The sequence below is a fragment of the Xenopus tropicalis genome, chromosome 7 (assembly GCF_000004195.4).
Source record: "Xenopus tropicalis strain Nigerian chromosome 7, UCB_Xtro_10.0, whole genome shotgun sequence".
Classification (NCBI taxonomy): Eukaryota; Metazoa; Chordata; class Amphibia; order Anura; family Pipidae; genus Xenopus; species Xenopus tropicalis.
The window spans coordinates 129,207,716-129,230,069 of record NC_030683.2 but is presented as its reverse complement, the minus strand read 5'-3'; the positions used below and the strand labels follow the sequence as shown (position 1 = coordinate 129,230,069).

Sequence of the window (22,354 nt, the reverse complement as noted above, 5' to 3'; positions counted from 1 at the left end):
GCGGCCCTTAGTACTTAAAATGACCTACATTGTTTGGGGGTATAGTTTTCCTTTAATTTAAGTTTTAGTATGTTATAGAAAGAACTATTCCTAGCTACTTTGCTAATTATCATTATTTATTTTTTATAGTTATTAATTATTTGCCTTCCTCTTCTACATCTTTGCAGCTTTCAAATGGGGGTCACTGACCCCGGCAGCCAAACCCTATTGCTCTGTGAGGCTCCTGTTTTATTGTTATTGTTACTTTTTATTCCTTATCTTTCTATTCAGCCCCTCTCCTATTCATATACCGGTCTCTCATTCATACCACTCCCTGGTTGCTAAAGTAATTTGGACCCTAGCAACTCTTTGCAGCTTTCAAATGGGGGTCACTGACCCCGGCAGCCAAACCCTATTGCTCTGTGAGGCTCCTGTTTTATTGTTATTGTTACTTTTTATTCCTTATCTTTCTATTCAGCCCCTCTCCTATTCGTATACCTGTCCCTCATCCAAACCACTCCCTGGTTGCTAAGGTAATTTGGACCCTAGCAACTCTTTCCAACTTTCAAATGGGGGTCACTGACCCCGGCAGCCAAAACCTATTGCTCTGTGAGGCTCCAGTTTTATTGTTATTGTTACTTTTTATTCCTTATCTTTCTATTCAGGCTATGTAGTTCCTGCATACTGTCTGTAAGCTGTGGGGAAGTTGTTACAATTTGTAACATCAGTGTTTTAGTCCCTCCTCCCCTGCCAGGATTTCCAATGATGCTGAAAGAGAAGAACTGTTCTGCAGCTGGTTCTCAGCATATAAAAATGGGATTTATTCCTACTTTTTGATGGAATGGGTTATATATTATATTATTATTATATCCCACTAATCGTTATTGGGGCCACCATCTCCCACAGAGATTCACAGAGTAAAGGACAGAAATAGAAGACATAATGGGGATATAAACACTGGGATGACTGGCCGGTACTACATGTTGTTAGGGGCAACAGAGGGGGATGAAGTGAGGGATACGGGATGGGTAACCGACTCCGGGATACGCCCACAGCAATGTATCATGGGAGTGAAAAGTCCATTTCTGCCATTGGGCCAGTTTGTGGGTCAAAAAGCAGGCAAGAATTATGGCCGTGTATAAGGCGAACCCCAACGGGAGGCTGAACAAAAAACATTTTTTATTCATGTCATTTGTGCTCCTACTCAGCATTTTCACCTTCTCATATTCTCCTCTGTGGATCAACCATCTCACCTAGAGCATAGAATATACATATTAGTAAGTATCTTTGATATTCAGCACCACTTTGTTTGCCGTGCCAGCCATCAGCATCCCGGTTACACCTTCCTTTTCTCTACAATCATGAAAAAAAATGTAACTTTAGTAGAATGCCCCCCCTTAATCTCACTGTTGGTGCCTATGAAGGCAGTTGGCAGTGAGACCACCCTACTGACCCTTTAGATAATTCTCTGTCTTGACATTAAATTATAGATACCTTGAAGGAGTAGATCATGGAAACCAATCCGAATGGAGGGAAGACCATAAAGGTGAAAAGGGAAAAAAAATTAAGCAGTTATTTGTCTTCAGGTGGGCAATGTGGTCAAACGGCCAGTCAGCAGGATCCCGTGGGGGCAGATGAAGAGAAGAACCATTCATAATGCAATATGGTGGCGGAAGCTCATAGTTGTCTTGGGGAGACCGTTCAGCTATTGGTGGAGAAGGATCCAGTGGGGGCAGATGAAGAGAAGATCCATTTGAAATGCAATATGGTGGGGGAAGCTCATAGTTGTCTCGGGGAGACCGTTCAGCTATTGGTGGAGAAGGGTCCAGTGGGGGCAGATGAAGAGAAGATCCATTTGAAATGCAATATGGTGGGGGAAGCTCATAGTTGTCTCTGGGAGACCGTTCAGCTATTGGTGGAGAAGGGTCCAGTGGGGGCAGATGAAGAGAAGATCCATTTGAAATGCAATATGGTGGGGGAAGCTCATAGTTGTCTCGGGGAGACCGTACAGCTATTGGTGGAGAAGGATCCAGTGGGGGCAGATGAAGAGAAGATCCATTCGTAATGTAATATGGTGGTGGAAGCTCATAGTTGTCTCGGGGAGACCGTTCAAATATTGGTGAAGAAGGATCCAGTGGGGGCTCAAGAAGAGAGGATCCATTTGTAATGCAAAAAGGTGGTGGAAGTTCATAGTTGTCTTGGGGAGACCGTTCAGCTATTGATGAGGAAGGATCCAGTGGGGGCAGATGAAGAGAAGAACCATTCATAATGCAATGTGGTGGCAGATGAAGAGAAGATCCATTCTGAGGCTCGTAGGCAGGAAGATCAATATGCAGAGTATTATTCTGTAGGGGAGGATCACACAGTATGGGGCCAGGGAGTTGAGACATCTCCGAGCTCATGATCTGTATCTTGGGCAGCTGAGAGAGACAGGAGCTCCTGGGTATTTATAGCCCCCGTAGTGCTGGTCCCACCCCATGGAGTACAGTTTGCAGAATAATAATGTAACATTTGCACAGAAGAGCAATATCCCCCTGCCTGTATGAACTGATTTCAGCAGAAGGGAGTTGCTTTGTGGCTGTTGGACAAACAAGGGATCAGTTCTGCGGAAGTGTCAGTGCCCGGGGCAGTTAGTGGGGAGAGATGCTGGTAGGGGAAGGGCACATTTCCATGCATGAATATTCACATATACAGAGAGACTGGGTGGGAGTATGTGGGAACACAATGGGGCAGTACTGGTGTATGTGGGGGGCATTTGTTATAGAATGATGGGGGGGGGGGTCCGTGTGTCTCAGTGCCGGACTGACAGGGGGAGGAGCTCCTGCCTGAACCAAGACTAACAGCTCTGTAGCCCAAAGGGCCCGGCATTGAGCCGCTGAGTGTTGGGAGCTCACATAGCAGAACTGGGTCACTGGCATGTCCTTCAATACGATAAAAAGGGATAGATAGATAGATAGATAGATAGATAGATAGATAGATAGATGATAGATAGATAGTAAGATAGAGGGGTGGATAGATAGTAAGATAGAGGGGTGGATAGATAGATAAATAGATAGATAGATAGATAGATAGATAGATAGATAGATAGTAAGATAGAGGTATGGATAGATAGATAGATGATAGATGATAGATAGATAGATAGTAAGATAGAGGGGTGGATAGATAGTAAGATAGAGGGGTGGATAGATAGATAAATAGATAGATAGATAGATAGATAGATAGATAGATACTAAGATAGAGGTATGGATAGATAGATAGATGATAGATAGATAGATGATAGATAGATAGATAGATAGATAGATGATAGATAGATAGATAGATAGATAGATAGATAGATAGATAGATAGTAAGATAGAGGTATGGATAGATAGATAGATGATAGATGATAGATAGATGATAGAGGGATATATAGATTAAATGATCGATCGATCGATAGATAGATAGATAGATAGATAGATAGATAGATACAGAGACAAATAGAAAGATGGATAGATGATTACAGTTGGCAGGGCCCCTTGGTGATTTGGGTTCATAGCTCGTTGCACAGTCCCCTGGGTGGGCAGGTTCTAAGTAGAAAAAAAGCTCATTTATAGAAGTCAGTGGGGCCATAGCCCTGCCCTTCCTAGGCCACACCCCTGATCTTCCTAGGTCACGCCCCTGATCTTCCTAGGTCACGCCCCTGATCATCCCAGGCCACACCCCTGATCTTCCTAGGCCACATCCCAGTCTGCCTAAATATACCCACACCTGTCCAAAACCCACCCAAACAATTTGCATTATATTCTATGGATAAAGATACATAGCATAGCTCAGGGGGCCCCACACCCCACCAAGGGACCCCTGCCGCCCCCCCCCCCCCGGTGTATTCTTTATTCTTACCTTAGGGGCGTCAGGAGAGGGGGATCTGCAGGTGGGGATTGGGATTGGCTCTGGCCCGGTGGGACCCACAGGGTTTTTTCCCAGTGCCCCCCCCCCAGCCCAGTCCCACCCCGATACAGCTGTTTTATTTATTTTGAATACTAGTATATTTTATCTATATATTTCTATGCCAACCACTGCCTGGTTGCTAGGGTAATTTGAACCCCAGCAACCAGAAACCTGCTGAAATTCCCAGCTGGAGAGTTGCTGAACAAACAGCTAAATAGCACAGAAAATAAAAAGTGAAGACCAACTGCAAATTTTCCCAGAATATCAAGCTCTACATCATACTAAAAGTTTTTTTCTTGTAAATGAGCCCCGTAATGTGTATATTATAATGTGTATATTGCAATTAGTATTAGTGGCCAGTAGGTGGCGATGGGTACATGTTTATTTCAAAGCAGTGTTTACTGTGACCGTAGCCAATTGAGTTTAAAATTGGAATTGGAGAATGAGCCCGTAGGACTCTGGTTGGTTCCGTATTTATTTAGTGGAAATTGAATTGTTTCCAGTTTGGATCAGGGTCGGACTGGGCTGTTGGGGCACCTGGAAAAAACCCAGTGGGCCCCCGACCCAATCCCCATTTTTCCCAATATCCCTTGGCCCAGTCCAACCCTGTCACCATCAATCTGCCACTCTTTTTGTTTTCTTCTTACAGTAAATGTTTTTTTGCATGCTCCATCTGTAGATTTATCGTATTTGTTTTTTTATGCTCCATCTGTAGATTTATCATATGGGGTTTGTTACTTGCTCCATCTGTAGATTTATCACACTGGGGTTTGTTACTTGCTCCATCTGTAGATTTATCACACTGGGGTTTGTTACTTGCTCCATCTGTAGATGTATCACAATGGGTTGGGTACATGCTCCATCTGTAGATTTATCACACTGGGGTTGGTTACATGCTCCATCTGTAGATTTATCACACTGGGTTTGTAACTTGCTCCATCTTTAGATTTATCACAATGGGTTGGGTACATGCTCCATCTGCAGATTTATCACATGGGGTTTGTTACTTGCTCCATCTATAGATTTATCACACTGGGTTTGTTACTTGCTCCATCTGTAGATTTATCACGTTGGGTTTGTTACATGCTCCATCTGTAGATTTATCACAATGGGTTTGTTACATGCTCCATCTGTAGATTTATCACATGGGTTTGTTACATGCTCCATTTGTAGATTTATCACAATGGGTTGGTTACATGCTCCATCTGTAGATTTATCACACCGGGGTTTGTTACATGCTCCATCTGTAGATTTATCACACTGGGTTGGTTACATGCTCCATCTGTAGATTTATAACACTGGGGTTGGTTACATGCTCCATCTGTAGATTTATCACATGGGGTTTGTTACTTGCTCCATATGTAGATTTATCACACTGGGTTGGTTACATGCTCCATCTGTAGATTTATAACACTGGGGTTAGTTACATGCTCCATCTGTAGATTTATCACATGGGGTTTGTTACATGCTCCATCTGTAGATTTATCACACTGGGTTTTGTTACTTGCTCCATCTGTCGATGTATTACACTGGGTTTGTTATTTGCTCCATCTGTAGATTTATCACACTGGGTTGGTTACATGCTCCATCTGTATATTTATTGTATTTGTTTGTTTATGCTCCATCTGTAGATTTATCACATGGGGTTTGTTACATGCTCCATCTGTAGATTTATAACACTGGGTGGGTTACATGCTCCATCTGTAGATTTATCACATGGGGTTTGTTACTTGCTCCATCTGTAGATTTATCACATGGGGTTTGTTACTTGCTCCATTTGTAGATTTATCACACTGGGTTTGTTACTTGCTCCATCTGTAGATTTATCACAATGGGTTGGGTACATGCTCCATCTGCAGATTTATCACATGGGGTTTGTTACATGCTCCATCTGTAGATGTATCACATGGGGTTTGTTACTTGCTCCATCTGTAGATTTCTCACACTGGGTTTTGCTACTTGCTCCATCTGTAGATTTATCACATGGGGTTTGTTACTTGCTCCATCTGTAGATTTATCACATGGGGTTTGTTACATGCTCCATCTGTAGATTTATCACACTGGGTTTGTTACTTGCTCCATATGTACATTTATCACACTGGGTTTGTAACTTGCTCCATCTTTAGATTTATCACAATGGGTTGGGTACATGCTCCATCTGCAGATTTATCACATGGGGTTTGTTACTTGCTCCATCTATAGATTTATCACACTGGGTTTGTTACTTGCTCCATCTGTAGATTTATCACGTTGGGTTTGTTACATGCTCCATCTGTAGATTTATCACAATGGGTTTGTTACATGCTCCATCTGTAGATTTATCACATGGGTTTGTTACATGCTCCATCTGTAGATTTATCACAATGGGTTGGTTACATGCTCCATCTGTATATTTATTGTATTTGTTTGTTTATGCTCCATCTGTAGATTTATCACATGGGGTTTGTTACATGCTCCATCTGTAGATTTATAACACTGGGTTGGTTACATGCTCCATCTGTAGATTTATCACATGGGGTTTGTTACTTGCTCCATCTGTAGATTTATCACATGGGGTTTGTTACTTGCTCCATTTGTAGATTTATCACACTGGGTTTGTTACTTGCTCCATCTGTAGATTTATCACAATGGGTTGGGTACATGCTCCATCTGCAGATTTATCACATGGGGTTTGTTACATGCTCCATCTGTAGATGTATCACATGGGGTTTGTTACTTGCTCCATCTGTAGATTTCTCACACTGGGTTTTGCTACTTGCTCCATCTGTAGATTTATCACATGGGGTTTGTTACTTGCTCCATCTGTAGATTTATCACATGGGGTTTGTTACATGCTCCATCTGTAGATTTATCACACTGGGTTTGTTACTTGCTCCATATGTACATTTATCACACTGGGTTTGTAACTTGCTCCATCTTTAGATTTATCACAATGGGTTGGGTACATGCTCCATCTGCAGATTTATCACATGGGGTTTGTTACTTGCTCCATCTATAGATTTATCACACTGGGTTTGTTACTTGCTCCATCTGTAGATTTATCACGTTGGGTTTGTTACATGCTCCATCTGTAGATTTATCACAATGGGTTTGTTACATGCTCCATCTGTAGATTTATCACATGGGTTTGTTACATGCTCCATCTGTAGATTTATCACAATGGGTTGGTTACATGCTCCATCTGTAGATTTATCACACCGGGGTTTGTTACATGCTCCATCTGTAGATTTATAACACTGGGTTGGTTACATGCTCCATCTGTAGATTTATAACACTGGGGTTGGTTACATGCTCCATCTGTAGATTTATCACATGGGGTTTGTTACTTGCTCCATATGTAGATTTATCACACTGGGTTGGTTACATGCTCCATCTGTAGATTTATAACACTGGGGTTAGTTACATGCTCCATCTGTAGATTTATCACATGGGGTTTGTTACATGCTCCATCTGTAGATTTATCACACTGGGTTTTGTTACTTGCTCCATCTGTCGATGTATTACACTGAGTTTGTTATTTGCTCCATCTGTAGATTTATCACACTGGGTTGGTTACATGCTCCATCTGTATATTTATTGTATTTGTTTGTTTATGCTCCATCTGTAGATTTATCACATGGGGTTTGTTACATGCTCCATCTGTAGATTTATAACACTGGGTTGGTTACATGCTCCATCTGTAGATTTATCACATGGGGTTTGTTACTTGCTCCATCTGTAGATTTATCACATGGGGTTTGTTACTTGCTCCATTTGTAGATTTATCACACTGGGTTTGTTACTTGCTCCATCTGTAGATTTATCACAATGGGTTGGGTACATGCTCCATCTGCAGATTTATCACATGGGGTTTGTTACATGCTCCATCTGTAGATGTATCACACTGATTTTTGTTAATTGCTCCATCTGTAGATTTATCACACTGGGTTGGTTACATGCTCCATCTGTAGATTTATCACATTGGGTTTTGTTACTTGCTCCATATGTAGATGTATCACACTGGGTTTTGTTACTTGCTCCATCTGTAGATGTATCACACTGGGTTGGGTACATGCTCCATCTGTAGATTTATCACACTGGGTTTTGTTACTTGCTCCATCTGTAGACTTATCACATGGGGTTTGTTACTTGCTCCATCTGTAGATGTATCACACTGGGTTGGGTACATGCTCCATCTGTAGATTTATCACATGGGTTTTGTTACTTGCTCCATCTGTAGATGTATCACATGGGGTTTGTTACTTGCTCCATCTGTAGATGTATCACACTGGGTTGGGTACATGCTCCATCTGTAGATTTATCACATGGGTTTTGTTACTTGCTCCATCTGTAGATGTATCACACTGGGTTGGGTACATGCTCCATCTGTAGATTTATCACACTGGGTTTTGTTACTTGCTCCATCTGTAGATTTATCACACTGGGTTTTGTTACTTGCTCCATCTGTAGATTTATCACACTGGGTTTTGTTACTTGCTCCATCTGTATATTTATCACACTGGGTTTTGTTACTTGCTCCATCTATAGATGTATCACACTGGGTTTTGTTACTTGCTCCATCTGTAGATTTATCACACTGGGTTTGTTACATGCTCCATCTGTAGATTCATCACACTGGGTTTTGTTACTTGCTCCATATGTAGATGTATCACACTGGGTTTTGTTACTTGCTCCATCTGTAGATTTATCACACTGGGTTGGGTACATGCTCCATCTGTAGATTTATCACACTGGGTTGGTTACTTGCTCCATCTGTAGATTTATCACACTGGGTTGGTTACATGCTCCATCTGTAGATTTATCACATTGGGTTTTGTTACTTGCTCCATATGTAGATGTATCACACTGGGTTTTGTTACTTGCTCCATCTGTAGATGTATCACACTGGGTTGGGTACATGCTCCATCTGTAGATTTATCACACTGGGTTTGTTACATGCTCCATCTGTAGATTTATCACACTGGGTTTTGTTACTTGCTCCATATGTAGATGTATCACACTGGGTTTTGTTACTTGCTCCATCTGTAGATTTATCACACTGGGTTGGGTACATGCTCCATCTGTAGATTTATCACACTGGGTTGGTTACTTGCTCCATCTGTAGATTTATCACATGAGGTTTGTTACTTGCTCCATATGTAGATTTATCACACTGGGTTTTGTTACTTGCTCCATCTGTAGATTTATCACACTGGGTTTTGTTACTTGCTCCATCTGTAGATTTATCACATGAGGTTTGTTACATGCTCCATCTGTAGATTTATCACACTGGGTTTTGTTACTTGCTCCATCTGTAGATTTATCATATGGGGTTTGTTGCTTGCTCCATCTGTGGATTTATCACATGGGGTTTGTTACTTGCTCCATCTGTAGATTTATCACACTGGGTTTGTTACTTGCTCCATCTGTAGATTTATCACATGGGGTTTGTTACTTGCTCCATCTGTGGATTTATCACACAGGGATTTTTACTTGCTTCATCTGTAGATTTATCACATGGGGTTTGTTACTTGCTCCATCTGTAGATGTATCCCACTGGGTTTTATTACTTGCTCCATCTATAGATTTATCACACTGGGTTTTGTTACTTGCTCCATCTGTAGATTTATCACACTGGGTTGGTTACATGCTCCATTCATAGATTCCCAATTCTCTGCATATTTAATATGGGGCTTAGCATTTTACTTGCCAATATATATATATAAGGGCTGACTGAAGAATTTGGCACACACACGGGGCCAAAATGCCCTTCCTTTCTCAGACCTTCCATGATGCCCCAGCAAGGTGGTAGCGCCGGCTGAGTGCCCAGGGAATGATGGCGATAGGAACACAAGGCGTGCCAAGGGAACTGCCCATATTTGCAAATAATAAAATTGTTTCCTCAATCAAAATGACATTTGAAGCTCTGCTGATCCTGTTAAAACCTGTTCCTATCCCCGTGTCACATATTTGTCCCCATTCTACAGCTAGAACCCAATTCCCAAAACAAGAACCCAAAACAGCATATAACAGCATATAATATAGCGCCAGATCCTCCTGGTCCCAGAGCGCCGGTTCATTTTGGGACATTGATAAGTCTTTAGGGAACAATGCACAACCCATTACGCATATTATGTAACTAAGGAATGGAGCGATATAATTCACATATCATACCTTTAGCCTCCAGGCTCAGCAGTCAGGCAGATGAGGGTGTTATATAAATATTGTGTAACTTGATGTTGCAGGTTCTTTTTAGCCTGAAAAACTGGCTAAATGTAAAGTGGTAAATAAGAGTTGAATAAGAATGTTGGGTTATGTAATAAAAGGCACTAATTTTGCCCAGGAGCAGTAACCCATAGCAACCAATCAGCAGGTAGCATTTACTGATCTAAGCTGATAAAGGGAATGGGCTCAGTTATGGGGAAAGGCTGGCCCAGTTGGGATTGGTTACACTGGGGGGGGGGGGGTCACTATATATAAATATATAAGGGGGGGGGCAGTAATGAAATAGAGAAAGTACAGGGAAGAGCGACTAAGCTGATAAAGGGAATGGGCTCAGTTATGGGGAAAGGCTGGCCCAGTTGGGATTGGTTACACTGGGGGGGGGGCAGTTAAGGGGGGGTCACTATATATAAATATATAAGGGGGGGGTAGTAATGAAATAGAGAAAGTACAGGGAAGAGCGACTAAGCTGATAAAGGGAATGGGCTCAGTTATGGGGAAAGGCTGGCCCAGTTGGGATTGGTTACACTGGGGGGGGGGGCAGTTAAGGGGGGTCACTATATATAAATATATAAGGGGGGGTAGTAATGAAATAGAGAAAGTACAGGGAAGAGCGACTAAGCTGATAAAGGGAATGGGCTCAGTTATGGGGAAAGGCTGGCCCAGTTGGGATTGGTTACACTGGGGAAGGGGCAGTTAAGGGGGGGTCACTATATATAAATATATAAGGGGGGGCAGTAATGAAATAGAGAAAGTACAGGGAAGGGGGTTTGTACTGCTTTAATCAATCTTCTAATTATGTCTCACTGGCAAAGCCCTGAGGTTCTCGGCTAGTGGGGCAGATCCCTGGCAGCAGGTCGGCCTATTAATCCAGAGGCCTCATGTTTGCATATTACTGTCAGGTCCAACTGTTTCCTTATTATGATAAATAGCCCTGTCTGCCCTCAGGGAACACAACCGGCCAAACCTGTAACATAGAAACCCAATATCAGTTATTCTATCCGTTTGTAACTTTGTCTGCATGTGACACAATGGACCTGTTACCCAGAATGCTGAGGACCTGGGGTTTTCCTGATAAGGGATATTTCCGTAATTTGGACCTCCATACCTTAAGTCTACCAAAATCATTTAACCATTACATAAACCCAATAGGGCTGTTCTGCCCCAATAAGGGGTAATTATATCTTAGTTGGGATCAAGTACAGGTACTGTTTTATTATTACAGAGAAAAGGGAATCATTTAACCATTAAATAAACCCAATAGGGCTGTTCTGCCCCCAATAAGGGGTAATTATATCTTAGTTGGGATCAAGTACAGGTACTGTTTTATTTTTACAGAGAAAAGGGAATCATTTAACCATTAAATAAACCCAATAGGACTGTTCTGCCCCAATAAGGGGTAATTATATCTTAGTTGGGATCAAGTACAGGTACTGTTTTATTTTTACAGAGAAAAGGGAATCATTTAACCATTAAATAAACCCAATAGGACTGTTCTGCCCCAATAAGGGGTAATTATATCTTAGTTGGGATCAAGTACAGGTACTGTTTTATTATTACAGAAAAAAGGGAATCATTTAACCATTAAATAAACCCAATAGGGCTGTTCTGCCCCAATAAGGGGTAATTATACCTTAGTTGGGATCAAGTACAGGTACTGTTTTATTATTACAGAGAAAAGGGAATCATTTAACCATGAAATAAACCCAATAGGGCTGTTCTGCCCCAATAAGGGGTAATTATATCTTAGTTGGGATCAAATACAGGTACTGTTTTATTATTACAGAGAAAAGGGAATCATTTAAACATTAAATAAACCCAATAGGGCTGTTCTGCCCCCAATAAGGGGTAATTATATCTTAGTTGGGATCAAGTACAGGTACTGTTTTATTATTACAGAGAAAAGGGAATCATTTAACCATTAAATAAACCCAATAGGGCTGTTCTGCCCCAATAAGGGGTAATTATATCTTAGTTGGGATCAAGTACAGGTACTGTTTTATTATTACAGAGAAAAGGGAATCATTTAACCATTAAATAAACCCAATAGGGCTGTTCTGCCCCAATAAGGGGTAATTATATCTTAGTTGGGATCAAGTACAGGTACTGTTTTATTATTACAGAGAAATAGCTTTCCATGCATGAAGCCATATTACATTGAATAAATACCAACACCACATGAGCATTCAACATCTCAATTTTATTTATTTCCAATAACCCACACTCGGGCAATTTATTTATCTATTTATTCCATTTTACAGCATTTCTGACCCTGATACTATATCATAATTACTGTTATTTTCACCTCCCAAAACCATTATCCTCAATCAACAAACTCCAACCATTAACCCCCTGCACCACTGTTAACCCCCGTGATGCTGCGCTGTACAAAGAATAAAATATTTGAAAAATAAAGGAGTTATTTCTCTGAAATGAAATTACTTTAATGTGTCCTTTAATCGGCTCCCAAAATGGCAGAGAGACAATTAAACATATCCAGTCTGGATTACTCCCTCTCGGGTATATATATAATATATAGTGAATATATCAACATTTCAAAGTACTGAAGACTTTAATACTGTAATCACACGATTACACAATTTTAAACTTTATATTTTGATGACGGTTGTCCTTTAAAGGGGTTGTTTAGATTTAAATTAACTTTTAGTATGTTGTAGAGGGTGCTATTCTGAGACAATTTGCAGTTGGTCGTATTTTGTTTCTTATTTATGTGAATTATTTAGCTTTTTGTTCAGCAGCTCTGCAGGTTGGAATTTTAGCAGCTCTCTGGTTGCTAGGGTCTTATTTAACCTAGCAACCAGACAGTGGTTTGAGTAAGAGACGGGAATACGAATAGGGGAGGGGCTGAATAGAAAGATAAGGAATAAAAAGTAACAATAACAATAAAACTGGAGCCTCACAGAGCAATAGGGTTTGGCTGCCGGGGTCAGTGACCCCCATTTGAAAGCTGGAAAGAGTTGCTAGGATCCAAATTACCTTAGCAACCAGGGAGTGGTTTGAATGAGAGACTGGTATATGAATAGGGGAGGGGCTGAATAGAAAGATAAGGAATAAAAGTAACAATAACAATAAAACTGGAGCCTCACAGAGCAATAGGGTTTGGCTGCCGGGGTCAGTGACCCCCATTTGAAAGCTGGAAAGAGTTGCTAGGGTCCAAATTACCTTAGCAACCAGGGAGTGGTTTGAATGAGAGACTGATATATGAATAGGAGAGGAAAGTGAAAAATATGAAGTTATAAAGAAGTAGAAAAATAAGTTATAAAAAGTAACAATAACAATAAAACTGGAGCCTCACAGAGCAATAGGGTTTGGCTGCCGGGGTCAGCGACCCCCATTTGAAAGCTGCAAGAAGGGTAATAATTGAAAAATACAATAACAAATAAATAATGAAGACCAATTGAAAAATTGCTTAGAATTGGCCATTCTATAACATACTTCCCCTTTAATGGAATAAAGGTCACTGTCTGTATACTCCTGGGGCAGTCAGTTGGGCACTGCCCAATACCTTACGGATCAGGTTCTGTGTCAGTCTCTGTGCCCCCTACAGTGCCAGCTCTAAAGTGCCAACCTGCCCCCCCCGGGTCTCGCCGCCCATTGCCACGGTCTCTAGACAAAGAGCCAAAGCTCTATTGGGCCAGAAGCAGAATTCAGCCGGTTCCGTCTGTGCCAGTTCCGTGCCAGTTCCGTGCCGGTTCCGCGCTTCCCTCGCATAATTAATCCTCTCGGCCCAAAGTGCAGAGAACAGGGACGAGGATATAGAGCGCGACGGCCATTAGGAAGGCGCCTATTAGTCCTATCAGATTCAGTTTAATCAAAGTCCCACACAACTTGTCCACTTGCTCAAGTTCCCCTTCACGGATGAGATTTCTCATCTAGAAAATAGGATGAATATATACACAGATAAATAAATACAGTGCTATTTAATATTGACAATAAAGGGTAAGTAAAATGCACACACTATTGTGGATATTATATATACAGGTATTGGACCCCTTATCCAGAATGCATGGGACCAAGGTTATTCCAGATAAGGGGATTTTCCATAATTTGGATCTCCATACCTTAGGTCCAGTAACAAATCAATAAAACATTAGTTAAACCCAATAGGATTGTTTTGCATCCAATAAGGGGTAATTATATCTTAGTTGGGATCAAGTACAGGTACTGTTTTATTATTACAGAGAAAAGGGAATCATTTAACCATTAAATAAACCCAATAGGGCTGTTCTGCCCCCAATAAGGGGTAATTATATCTTAGTTGGGATCAAGTACAGGTACTGTTTTATTATTACAGAGAAAAGGGAATCATTTAACCATTAAATAAACCCAATAGGGCTGTTCTGCCCCCAATAAGGGGTAATTATATCTTAGTTGGGATCAAGTACAGGTACTGTTTTATTATTACAGAGAAAAGGGAATCATTTAACCATGAAATAAACCCAATAGGGCTGTTCTGCCCCAATAAGGGGTAATTATATCTTAGTTGGGATCAAGTACAGGTACTGTTTTATTATTACAGAGAAAAAGGAATCATTTAACCATTAAATAAACCCAATAGGGCTGTTCTGCCCCCAATAAGGGGTAATTATATCTTAGTTGGGATCAAGTACAGGTACTGTTTTATTATTACAGAGAAAAGGGAATCATTTAACCATTAAATAAACCCAATAGGGCTGTTCTGCCCCAATAAGGGGTAATTATATCTTAGTTGGGATCAAGTACAGGTACTGTTTTATTATTACAGAGAAAAGGGAATCAATTAACCATTAAATAAACCCAATAGGGCTGTTCTGCCCCAATAAGGGGTAATTATATCTTAGTTGGGATCAAGTACAGGTACTGTTTTATTATTACAGAGAAAAGGGAATCAATTAACCATTAAATAAACCCAATAGGGCTGTTCCATTTTCATATTGTTTTTTATTTAACATTTGCTTTTATTTGCCTAAACATGAGCCCCTTTGCACCCATAATTATAACTATAAAAAACATGTGTGTAGGTGCATATTAATTATGTAGTGTATATCAAGCCTTCCTAACGAACAATCTTCTTGGAGAAGCCAAACTACTCCTTATAGTAATCCCTGATACACTTTGTAGCAACAAACTCCACTAAATGCCCCCATTTTGCTAATAATTTATCCATATTAAAGCATTAGTAATGTTACTAATTGATGGTGTAGTTGATGGATGTAGTTACCTTGATGGTGTAGATGATGGAAACCAACCCAATTGGGGGGAAGAGGATGAAGATGATAATGGACCAAGCCATGAAACAGTTATTTGTTTTCTTTTCCACCGCAAGTTCATCCCACAGTGATGGATCCTCTTGGACACTTGGTACCGGTGAGAGATCCAATGTTGGGGCTTGGAGAGAAAAAGTACTGGTAATGCAATATGGCGGTGGATGCTCGGAGTAGGCCGGGGGACATGGTTCAGAAGACCTGTTGATGGTAGTTGAGGATTGAGGAGACGGCTCGTATGGAGGCAACGGGCAGCTGAGATGAAGGCTTGGAGGAGCAGAGTATGTTGGGGATGATGGGTCCGGAGGCTCATAGGCAGGAGGGTCGATATACACAGAACCATATGGTGGAGGAGGCTCATTCAGTATGGGGTAACAGCCAGAGGCTCGGGGAACGTCCATGCCTGATACCTTGCTCCGACAGCTTTGAGCCCTATAGACCTATATATATATATACAGTATTGGATACGCCCCCTGAGGTAATGCTCACTGAATACCAATCTCACATATTCTAAAGGAATGTTAGAAATTCAAACTACCAGACAGGCAGCATGAAACGCACGTTCCAGACGAACACGGCAACTCCGTTCCTATATCCGAGCAACACAAGAGGACCATCTGCAAGCGGTAACATACTATCGTCAAAGTCATTAACGCTATGTACATTCTCCTTAGTTACGTGAAGTGAACCCTGTGTGGTATTATGGTTTATGTACCGCATTGGGGCACTTTATCACAGGGATCCATTTAGTTCTACTGGGCCTGGGGGGTCCGTCTGGGTTCCCTTGTGAAATACCAGTCATACCAGGACCAAGGCAATGGTGTAGGGTTGACCTGGTGGTCTCTACATCATAGTGGAGAAGAAGGTACGGTTTCCATAGAGCCAGGACCATAACTGTAGAGGAACCAGACCGTATGACTGTTGGAGGGCCCCAGAGATATAGGGGACCTGGCTGGGAATGACCTTAGAATAAATGTTCTTATAAAACCCTTGGCAATATATTCTTTCATAGCCTGAGCATTGGGAACTGAATGGGGGTCCGCTCTACCCCGAGGGGATCCAAGACGTTGCTTAATGGCCCAATCAGGTCTGTGAGGGTGAAGGAATTCAGGGTTTCTCCTTGTTGAAGACCCCAACATAGCCCCACCAGCAGTTAGACAGGGGGCAAGGAAGCCAAGGTGGCAGCAATGAGGGGGATTGGAACAGGGACGGGGATTTGGAGCTGCAAAAGGACCCCCAAGTATGGTAACGTGGCAGTAACCAGGGAGCAATGATAAGGGTATTAGAAGGGCCTATAATAACCAGAATAAGATACGTTACTGATGGAACCTCCCCACGTAGAGATAAAGGAAGGGGCGTAACTACAGAGACTGCAGACCCTGAGGTTGCAGGGGGGCCCAGTAATGTAGGGGGGCCAGCGAGGTCCTAATTATTGAACATTTTTAATATATCTTGATAGAATAGGTCAACTTACTAATGTAATAGGCCCAAAATTGAATTGGCTGTGGGGCCCAGTAACATCTAGTTACGTCAGACATCTGAGGGACTGGAACTACAACAAATACAGGTATGGGATCCCTTATCCAGAAAGTCCCAAATTACGGGAAGGCCATCTCCCATAGACTCTATTATAAGCAAATAATTCAAATTTTTAAGAATGAGATTCTTTTTCTCTGTAATAATAAAACAGTACCTGTACTTGATCCCAACTAAGATATAATTACCCCTTATTGGGGGCAGAACAGCCCTATTGGGTTTATTTAATGGTTAAATGATTCCCTTTTCTCTGTAATAATAAAACAGTACCTGTACTTGATCCCAACTAAGATATAATTACCCCTTATTGGGGCAGAACAGCCCTATTGGGTTTATTTAATGGTTAAATGATTCCCTTTTCTCTGTAATAATAAAACAGTACCTGTACTTGATCCCAACTAAGATATAATTACCCCTTATTGGGGCAGAACAGCCCTATTGGGTTTATTTCATGGTTAAATGATTCCCTTTTCTCTATAATAATAAAACAGTACCTGTACTTGATCCCAACTAAGATATAATTACCCCTTATTGGGGCAGAACAGCCCTATTGGGTTTATTTCATGGTTAAATGATTCCCTTTTCTCTGTAATAATAAAACAGTACCTGTACTTGATCCCAACTAAGATATAATTACCCCTTATTGGGGCAGAACAGCCCTATTGGGTTTATTTAATGGTTAAATGATTCCCTTTTCTCTGTAATAATAAAACAGTACCTGTACTTGATCCCAACTAAGATATAATTACCCCTTATTGGGGCAGAACAGCCCTATTGGGTTTATTTAATGGTTAAATGATTCCCTTTTCTCTGTAATAATAAAACAGTACCTGTACTTGATCCCAACTAAGATATAATTACCCCTTATTGGGGCAGAACAGCCCTATTGGGTTTATTTCATGGTTAAATGATTCCCTTTTCTCTATAATAATAAAACAGTACCTGTACTTGATCCCAACTAAGATATAATTACCCCTTATTGGGGCAGAACAGCCCTATTGGGTTTATTTCATGGTTAAATGATTCCCTTTTCTCTGTAATAATAAAACAGTACCTGTACTTGATCCCAACTAAGATATAATTACCCCTTATTGGGGGCAGAACAACCCTATTGGGTTTATTTAATGGTTAAATGATTCCCTTTTCTCTGTAATAATAAAACAGTACCTGTACTTGATCCCAACTAAGATATAATTACCCCTTATTGGGGGCAGAACAGCCCTATTGGGTTTATTTCATGGTTAAATGATTCCCTTTTCTCTGTAATAATAAAACAGTACCTGTACTTGATCCCAACTAAGATATAATTACCCCTTATTGGGGCAAAACATTCCTTTTGGGTTTATTCAATATTTGAATTATTTTAAGCAGACTTAAGGTTTGGAGATCCAAATTACAGAAAGATCCCTTATCTGGAAAACCCCAAGTCCTGAGCATTCTGGATAACAGGTCCCATACCTGTACTAAAATTACTCTCACTAGCAGACCCCAAATCTCCCCCTAATTGCTGTTAATGGGGCCGCGATACCTGACAAAGATCAGGACTAAGAGCAGAACAGGTAACAAAACAAGGAAACTCTGCTGAAAATCACAGTAAAGTAAGTGAACCCGGAAAATTCTTATAAAAAATGTATTTTCCTTTCCCAGCTTGAGGGCTTTGCAGCTCAGTTATATAATTGTTTGAGTTAGTAGGAGAGAGATCACGGGCTGGATGTTACCCTGCGCCAGATGCGCCTAAATCTGGGGTAAAATGACAGTAATTCCCCAATCTCTTTATAAAGGGGGTCTCTGGGGAATGTGCACCAATCAGGGAGGGACCCCTGTTAATTACATTGCTTCTTATTGTCTCTTGTGTATTAACTTCTTATGTTAATTGTTCTCTGATCAGGGAACGGGTCAGGGATCGGGTCAGGGAACGGGTCAGGGATCGGGTCAGGGATCGGGTCAGGGAACGGGTCAGAGAACGGGTCAGGGATCGGGTCAGGGATCGGGTCAGGGAACGGGTCAGAGAACGGGTCAGGGATCGGGTCAGGGATCGGGTCAGGGAACGGGTCAGGGAACGGGTCAGGGAACGGGTCAGGGATCGGGTCAGGGAACGGGTCAGGGAACGGGTCAGTGAATGGGTCAGGGAACGGGTCAGGGAACGGGTCAGTGGAACAACTGTAGGGTCAGTGAAGTGGTTGGATCGCAGGGGAGTGTCAGTCCCACTGGGAGGGGAGGCAAACATGGCGGGCGTATAAAGGTGAGGTGGGATTTGAACCAGGGACGTTTAGGTTCATGCCGTATCCACTGGGCCAGCTGGCAGCTAGCAGGTTTGCTCATCACCTCAACTTTCCTTTCTGTTCCCAGCAGCAGCCTTATTGGTGGGTTTGGGTCAGCCAATCAGGGCTGACCCTGCCCTATATAAGCCCAGCCCCCTCACATCCCGTGCCTGAGCATTGGCCTTACAGTTGAGCACTATGGCTTGACCCAAGCTCTCTATTCCTTTGTATTGGCTCCTGTTCCTGGTTCTGCCCTTGTTCCTGTTCCTCCTCTATCCTGTTCCTGCCTTAGTCCAGTCCTGCTCCAGTCTGTTCCAGATCCTACGCCCGCTCCACCCCATTCCTGCCTGTCCCAGATCCTTTGTCCTACCACTTCTTCATCTGCTCTTCATCTGCTCCATCCTCTTGTCTTTCATTGATTCTTCACCATCATCCCCCCATTCTTCTTCCTGTTCCCCATCTCCCCTGTTCCTGCCTTAGTCCAGTCCTGCTCCGGTCTGTTCCAGATCCTACGCCCTCTCCACCCCATTCCTGCCTGTCCCAGATCCTTCGTCCTTTCAGTCCTGCACCATCCATCTACCACTTCTTCATCTGCTCCATCCTCATGTCTTTCATTGATTCTTCACCCTCATCCCCCCATTCTTCTTCCTGTTCCCCATCTCCCCTGTTCCTGCCTTAGTCCAGTCCTACTCCGGTCTGTTCCAGATCCTACACCCGCTCCACCCCATTCTTGCCTGTCCCAGATCCTTTGTCGTACCACTTCTTCATCTGCTCTTCATCTGCTCCATCTTCTTGTCTTTCATTGATTCTTCACCCTCATCACCCTGTTCTCGCTCCAGTTACCCTGTCTCCCCTGTTCCTGCCTTAGTCCAGTCCAGCTCCAGACTGTTCCAGATCCTACACCTGATCCACCCCATTCCTGCCTGTCCAAGATCCTTTGTCCTACCACTTCTTCATCTGCTCCATCCTCTTGTCTTTCATTGAGTCTTCACCCTCATCCCCCGTTCTTCTTCCTGTTCCCCCGGCACATTACCAGACCCTGAAAGACTCACCTTCCCCTCCTTCTCCTCCTTAGCGCCCCCTACTGAACCCTAACAGGCTGCAAGGAGAGGGGCTGAAGGCAGGACTGGCAACTTGAAGGGCTTTACAGTTTGGTTATATCATTCCTTGGGCAGAAGATGCTGGGACATAAGGCTCTACTGAATGTTACCCTGCCCCACTGGCACAGAGGCATCTACATCTCGGGTAAAGGTTCAGTACTTACCCCATCTCCTCAAAAAGGGTATCTAAGCAGGCTGCAGCTGTACTGGCCAATCACATATCCCACTGCAATTGTGGTTGTTTTGAACCTTCTTTATCTACTAAATTCTTTGCGCAGGAGCAGTAACCCATAGAAACCAATAAGATAATTGCTTTGAGACCAGTAAATGGTACCTGCTGATTGGTCGCTATGGGTTACTGCTCCTGGGCACACTTAGTGCCATTGGGCTTATTGTGTAACTGGTTTAATGGCTGATTGGCACTAGATAGTCTATTTGTTATACTGGGAGGGACAGGAACATTGCCCGGGGCGGCAGAACGAGTCTGGGAGACATTTCCTGGCAGTCGGTAGAGCCGGTATGCAGATATATAGATATAAATACATGGTCTGCGCTAACAGGTATGTGGGGTTTTCTGTTGCACGTAGGAATGTAACCAGGGCCACTTACTGTCAGTCACTAGCAATATGTAATGTTTGGGTTCCTTTTCCTGCATCTGAAGTGGAACAGAAAGATTCAGCCTGTGGCCCCATGGGGAGTAATAGGGGGGCGGACAGTCCGGGCAGGAATGGGAAATGAATAACTATAACTCCATGGTCGTTCCCAATCTGCTCATAAAGGGAAATCTCAAGCTTTATTGAGATCTTACTTCTAGGCTCCCTTTTAGGATCCAGATTTTTAAAGTTAAATGCGGAACAGGAAGGGGCAACATTTTTATTATGCCACGCCCACTTTTGGCCACTCCCCTATTGCCATAATCCCGCCAAACCTCACAGCCACATATTTTTATCTTAATATCATTCCCTAGAAAAGCTCCGCAGTAATTTTATACATATTGCTTCTTTCAGGAATGTGTATAATGGGCGGAGGAAAGGGGATCAGGTGACAGAAGACCACTCCTTCCTTCCACCTGTTCAGGAATAACAATGATTGGCTGAGGGGGGAGTGGCTCTGTTGCCACAGGAACAACCAGTTACAGCTTTTAGAAGGAGGGGCTCTTGCCAGGGTCAGTTTTTCATGGGGACAGGGAATCTGAAACGAGCTCAGTCCCCGTTAAACGGGGACAAATAGTAACGCTAATGTTGCACCTCTATACTCCTCTGACTTGCAACTAATGTACCCCTCAGTGCAGGGCCGATGCTGGCCAAATGGGTGCCATAAGCAGAAATTTATTTTTGTGCCCCTCCCCCAAATATTACGGAAGTGCCCCCATACACAGTGCCCCAATTGCCCCATAGACAGTACCCCCAATAGACAGTAGCCCCCACACACAGTGCCCCAATAGAAAGTGTCCCCATACACAGTACCCCAATTGCCCCCATAAACAGTGCCCCCAATTGCCCCATAGACAGTAGCTCCCACACACAGTGCCCCCAATAGAAAGTGCCCCCATACACAGTGCCCCAATTTCCCCCATAAACAGTGCCCCCATACACAGTGCCCCAATTGCCCCCATAAACAGTGCCTCCAATTGCCCCATAGACAGTAGCCCCCACACACAGTGCCCCCAATAGAAAGTTCCCCCATACATAGTGCCCCAATTGCCCCCATAAAAAGTGCCCCCATACACAGTGCCCTAATTGCCCCCATAAACAGTGCCCCCAATTGCCCCATAGACAGTACCCCCCATAGACAGAAGCCCCCACACACAGTGCCCCCAATAGAAAGTGCCCCCATACACAGTGCCCCAATTGCCCCCATACACAGTGCCCCCAATTGCCTCATACACAGTACCCCCCATAGACAGTAGCCCCCATACACAGTACCCCCAATAGAAAGTGCCCCAATTGCCCCCATAAATAGTGTCCCCATACACAGTGCCCCAATTGCCCCCATAAACAGTGCCCCATACACAGTGCCCCTATTGCCCCCATAAACAGTGCCCCCATACACAGTGCCCCCGATTGCCCCCATAGAAAGTACCCCC

The 22,354-nt window shown here is 42.8% G+C and overlaps 1 protein-coding gene across 1 annotated transcript; it reads right to left on the bottom strand.

The window, feature by feature from the left end:
* Positions 1–13,512: 13,512 nt before the first annotated feature.
* On the bottom strand, positions 13,513–16,989 carry LOC101731079 (proline-rich receptor-like protein kinase PERK9). Its single transcript, XM_004916416.4, has 2 exons — positions 15,329–16,989; positions 13,513–14,000 (listed from the first exon to the last, which is right to left on the bottom strand). Exons 1-2 carry the CDS (start codon positions 15,770–15,772, stop codon positions 13,842–13,844), a joined length of 603 nt encoding a protein of 200 aa, XP_004916473.1. The 5' UTR covers positions 15,773–16,989; the 3' UTR covers positions 13,513–13,841.
* Between the last annotated feature and the right edge of the window lie 5,365 nt (positions 16,990–22,354).

Coding starts and splice junctions, on each gene's coding strand:
- LOC101731079 (XM_004916416.4), bottom strand. CDS start 15,772: ATGGACGTTCCCCGAGCCTCTGGCTGTTACCCCATACTGAATGAGCCT. Junction 14,001..15,328: donor CCATCATCTACACCATCAAG/GTAACTACATCC, acceptor CCTATTTTCTAG/ATGAGAAATCTCATCCGTGA.